Below are 6,011 nucleotides of genomic sequence, written 5' to 3'. Positions count from 1 at the left end.
TTGATGTTTGTGGAATAATCTATCTTATTACAATTTTATTTGGATAGTTTGGGCTAACTATGGCAAGTGGAAGTTCTTTTCCCCTTGATGGTGGTGGCCGTGCAGGTGGTAGGGGACACTACATGTCCGAGGAGCCACCGTTGCTTTGGGTCTTGTATGAGCATGGTTAGCAAAAGGATCTTTCTCTTGTACATAGCCATGAGGAAGGTTGTATATGGTCATCAGCACTGGCCATGTGCTATGCGTGCTGTTTCTTTCACTAAACGGATTCATGTTGTCTGTACTCATACATTCCTTTTTCCATCTAAAAATTCTGGATGATTGGCATCGAAGGTCCTCCACTGGCGAGCATCAAAAGGATGTCGAAGCTTTCCGTCAGCCTTTACTAGGCGATCAACATACCAAGTCATCGGTTCAGCAGTCTTTAGGTTTGAGAACAAACGCTTCAAACGGTCCACCACCGGCAAGTACCACATCACCAAGGTAGGGACTCTGCGCTAAGTTGTCGTATCAGTACCTATACAGGACTCGTCCTCCACTTAGCACCATCACTTTTCTTTGCACCCTTCTTCCTCTTATTCTCGATGGAGGAACCGGCACGGTCCTCACAAAAATCAACATTACTTTTGTAATGGCTAGCATCGCAATTTGGACACTTTTCCAATGCTGTGTACTCACCGCGGTACAATATGCATTGGTTCCTGCACGCGTGTATTCTTTGCACATGCATCTTCAATGGATTGATAAGCTTCTTTGCTTCATATATATATTTGGCACAACGTTAGGCTTCAGGAGCAACTTGCTCAGCAGAGCAAGGAGATCATTGAAACTATTATCTGACCAACTGAATTTAGCCTTTAAGATCAGAAAATGAAGGATGAAATGCAAAATTGTGCACTCCTTCCCATAGCCCTCATACATACGGTCCTTTGCTGCCTTCTTGAGCATCTCAAAATTCTCTAACCCTTTAGCACTTCTTAGCGACACTTCCGATTTAATGTGGCGCAACGTGTCCTTCATATCAACATCACATTCCTCATCCACCTGTGGTTCCACACGCACATCTAATTGATCACCACTTTGATTTTCACGGTCATAATCATCATCCATCATAACATGATCATTTTCGTTTGCATCATCACCACCCACTTCATCATAGCCAGTGTCGATGTCTGTGTTGTTGAAAGTATCTCCTGCCTCACCATGGTGGGACCAAATTGTGTATCCATCCACAAAACCTCGCATTATCAAATGTCTCTATGACATCAGTATCCTCCCATACAATGTTGTTGTTGCAGTCAAAACACGGACAACGTATTTGCTTTGCCTTGTAACTATGAGCGTGCTTTTCCGCAGTCTCGACAAACTTTGATACCACTGACATGAATGTATGTGAATATCACTGTATACCATACATCCATGGTCTATGATCCATCTTTAACAATCTATGATAATAATTCTATGTTATATTAATTAATTTAATGAGCTATTGGTGCAATAATTAATAACTCAATTAAACTCAATTCTATAAACTTAATTAAATTATTGTAGTAACTAATAAGCAGGAAGAAATATATCAAAATCAATTCTATATTACCCTAAATGAAACTTAATTAAACCATGGATGTAATAATTAATAAGTGGAAATAAAAAATCAAACTCAATTATATATTAAATTCAATCAACCTCATTAATTAAAACTATGGATCTAATAATTAATAAGTGGGAAAAATATAATCAAACTCAATTCTATATTACATTAAAATGACAATGGTTATAATATGCCCATAGAATTATATTTAATAAATAATCCATCTCTAATTTCTTTCTCTCTCTTCTTCTCTCGCTTCAAGATCTAGATCTAGATGACAACCTGATGAAGCAATAAATGATGGATAGAAGTTGAAAAGAAGGTTGGAATGGCACAAGCTCACCTTTATAGCCACCTCCTCCAAAGAAAACAAGAGCAAAACCTTCCCTCTTAGATTTGGTGTTTTTGGAGATTTTCCCGAGCTCCTCTCAGGCAAGCTCCAAATGGAAAGTTGGCTGGAGAAGAAGCTGTCCGCAGCCTTATCTAGGTGGCATCTGTGCTGGCGGGCGCTCGCCCGGTGGCTCCGGTCACCTTTGTACTGACGGGTGCCAATTCCACCCGCCAGCACACTAATTTAGATATGCCAGCACAAATCATTTCTAGCGAGAGACATATCTATTTGTTTCAATAAATTAGAATATTTGACATGTTGTTTAGTTCCGACAAAAGCAAATATCCAGACGGGTTTGTTACAAGCAATTTATAAAATATGGTGGCTTGTTGTCTAGATTTTAACCGGAATAGAAATTTCTTCGTTAAGAGATATGAAGTGCACTCCCGTCCCCTTGCTACTAGCTTGGCAAATCTATAGCCCTATATGCCAGTTATGGTTCGGTGCACAATTAGTTGTGGAGTTAGTGATCAGAATTGCAACGTATGTTTTCACGCCAGTAGGTTGAGTCAAGTCACATTGGTAATGATTGGTCAGTGGCTAGTTGGTCGACTAGCAGCTAGTTGTTCAGTTCAGCTTCATGTCAGCAGAGCCTATTATAACCCTGAAATGATCATTAATTAGGTTAAGCTTCATGCCATTGAAGTCTCTTATAGTATTTAAGTTTCTTTGTTGATCAACTGTATATTCTTATTGCTGCATGATTACCTCTAATCTTTTTGCGCCTTTACTTTGTTCTGCAGCTTTCATTTTCAAGTAGGCGGGAGAGAGTTGGACAGCAAGCGGATCAACAATCTTTGGAATCGTAGGATTGTATTGTACATTGCTGCGACAACGTTGCCATTGTTTTTCTATGGGTGTTTTTTGTCGACTCCAGCCATGGTAGGTCTGTTCTGGCTCACAACTTTGTTGAGGGGGATTCTTGTTGAACTTGATCCTTGTTTTGGATGCCATGTTACCTCTATAGCTCATGTTTGTTGACGGATTGATGTGATTTTCAGTTTTTATCTTTACCCCTCAGCTCAGAGCTAAATATTTATATCACCAATGGAAAATGATTATGATTGTCTGCAGGACTCACTCCCCTTTTATTGTAACAAACGGGAGTTGTATCATTTGAACGGAAAAAAAACAGAGTTGTTTTACAAAATGAATATAATAAAAAATTCCAGGTGTTCCCTCCTAATTCAACATACATGTTATTAATAGAGTCGTATACTGTTTTTTGTATGCACGCATATAGTTATCATTGACTGAAATGAAATATGGTTACAAGGATGTCTGTGACTCTGTATCCAGCATAAGTTGATTATTAACCAATCCAAATTTGAATGTTTGACACGTGGAAAAGGAAAGTAAATGGAATAAAAAACTGATAGGTGAAGTATATGGCGCATGATAGCATTTGTAACAAAGACATTACATCACGAGAAGATTTTTGTTTACGAACACATGGCTAGAGGTGGAATTTAGCCCTGGAAGAGGCAGAGGCATCATGAAACCAAAATCAACGTCATTGCGCCGTCCTCATAAGCTTGATGAAGACATCATGATCCTAGAATCCTGATTGCAGGACATCAACACATGGCTTGGTAGACCACTTAGCTAGCTACTTACTTCTGATCTGAAAATTTCACTCGCAGGGGACGCCCATCCAAAATCTGCAAAATGAATCCAACTTGAACAGTTATACCATGCACGCATGATTAGCAGATCGATAATTCATGAATTCGATTATTGGATAGTTAAGAATTCAAAAACTAAGGACCGGTAAATCTACCTGTCCATCGATCATAGCAATAACATGTGCTGGTTCATCATCAACTGTGGTTGCCATGGTAACGAACCCGAACCCCCGTGATCGCTTGGTTTTTATGTGGGTACATGACCCTGACGTCTGCAACCTTGCCATGCTTGCTGAAGAACTGTCTAAGTTGGGAGCTATCAACCTTCCGTGGCAGATTACCAACATAAATCCTGAAATAGGGTCCGAATTGTGGCTCTCCTGCCTTACTGTGTAAAGGCTCAAGCCTTTCTGTGGTTGGCCTGCTTGCACATGCAAATGAGTATTATCTATTGAATATATATTTTTAAGTAATTCTATCTCCTAGCTAGAGATGTGCAGTACTGCGGGATTCAGCAAAAATAACCTGTGACCCTTAACTACCTCTTGCCATTAATAATTGTTTGAACATTATTACAAGACCGACCAATAATATAGAAAACGGTAACAAGCTATAATGCACTTCTGTTTGAAAAGAAGCTCAACCCAATATATGTATGACCGTATGAACACATTCTAACCAAGTATAGTCCATAAGTAGTATGTATCAATTTGTATATGTCAACTGATCCACAACTGATTTAGGAGCACTAGCAAGATCCATAATTTCCACCAAAAGAATGTTACTTTCATTACAGTGGAAATCTCCAAGGAAAACGTGTTTATTAAAATTTGAAATGCTGGTATCACGAAACCGCTCAAAAGATTAGATACTGTTCTAGTGTTTTACTGGAAGCACAGTAAATATAAACAACTATCGAAAATAATTAAATTGCATAATTGGGTTTGCACCTAATTTACCTCGGTTGAACCACATGCAGGCCTCATCGCTCCATTCAACCGGTAGCTGCTCGACGAGTTCCGCCTTGCTGTTGTTAAAGTTGTACCTGAACACACGGCACCTCTCGAGGGCCGACTTGCTCCAGGTCCTTCCATAAAGCTTGCTCTTGATCACCAAGTAGGCGCACCCGCCACCGCTAGCGCCAAACCGTGCAGCATCCACTGCGAAGCTGGTCGGGTGCCCAAGGAACATGGTCCGATCGACCAAGCTCGGATCGTCCCTCTTCACCCACCTTACGTCCTGCTGCAGCGCGTACACTGACACCAACAGCCCTCCAATAAATCTGCCGACGCTATGATATTCCAGGTCATCCTCGACGCGGTAGCTGTAGGTGCAGTAGTGCTTGTTGACATGAACAAGTGCCCAAAGGAGCTCGCCTCGGGACTCCAAGAGGTAGCTGGAGTGAACTACTTTGCCGGATTCGTGTGGCATCGACCACGAACGGCGATCGCCATGACCGTCGGTAGCATCGTCGTCTTCGACCTGCCTCGCCGTGATGCACTGAGAGCCCCTTTTGTCGCACACAAAGATCCTGCCGTCGTACGTGATAGGCGACGCAGCAGCGGCCCTTTCCTCCGGAAGAGATGGCGAGTTGTTCCCGCACCACCGTCCACGCCGCGCGACCAGGATGCCGAAAGGCCACGTTTAACGCGGGCAGATAGTACGACCTGTTGACGGGACCAATCAGATACAGAGAGATGACCATGCCGACGGCGTGATCCCGCCACCACTTGGTCTCGTCGTCGCATTGTAGGGGAGGTAGGGGTGCGGCGCCGGCAGATCCTCCGGTGAGAGGGTCGAGGTCGCTGGAGTCGTCGGGATAGGTCGTGAGGGTCGAGGCGGCAGAGCCGTCCTTGAGGCTGATCACGTCTCGGTGGCGGCGGCGCCACGGCGGCTTGACCTGGAGGAGAAGACGCAGATGGCACGGCGGCAGTTCGTGGAGTCAGCAGTATATATGTGCGTTGGTCAAGTTTGAACTGGACAAGGAATAGTCCGTCGAGATTAACTCCGACGAGGTCTTGTAATACAGCTTCGGCGATGACAATTCGGAGTTGATGGCAATTGGCAAAGCGCTGCTTGCGGATGAAGCGACGAGACCTGCATGTGATGTGGCTGACCATCAAGCCTGCCGTTGCTCTAACAGAGGTAAGTCAAGTCTCGCTCGCATGAGCTCATTGATCTGAACATTTACCTGTACTTCCTAGTATATCTGAACAATTTGCGCACGCACAAAAGCAAGGAATCAGAGGAAGGCTCACCAGTGACACGCATAAGAGTTTTGTAGATCTACCCCGCGCGCAGTGTGTTGTGCTCGTCAACGAGGGTCGAGGAGAGGCCATCGTCTCCCTCCGAGAGCATGACCTGGGCAAGGAGAGGCTGAGTTTTGCCAGCTCCGCGCGCCCTC

General features: G+C 43.4%; 1 protein-coding gene across 1 annotated transcript; it reads right to left on the bottom strand.

Annotated features, from left to right (window-relative positions):
* Positions 1-3,316: 3,316 nt before the first annotated feature.
* On the bottom strand, positions 3,317-5,077 carry LOC111255941. The gene is made up of 3 exons (XM_022823596.1): positions 4,567-5,077; positions 3,763-4,028; positions 3,317-3,643 (listed from the first exon to the last, which is right to left on the bottom strand). Exons 1-3 carry the CDS (start codon positions 5,036-5,038, stop codon positions 3,596-3,598), a joined length of 786 nt encoding a protein of 261 aa, XP_022679331.1. The 5' UTR covers positions 5,039-5,077; the 3' UTR covers positions 3,317-3,595.
* Positions 5,078-6,011: the final 934 nt, after the last annotated feature.

The sequence above is a fragment of the Setaria italica genome, chromosome IX (assembly GCF_000263155.2).
Source record: "Setaria italica strain Yugu1 chromosome IX, Setaria_italica_v2.0, whole genome shotgun sequence".
NCBI lineage: Eukaryota > Viridiplantae > Streptophyta > Magnoliopsida > Poales > Poaceae > Setaria > Setaria italica.
This window is presented reverse-complemented; position numbering and strand designations above follow the sequence as displayed.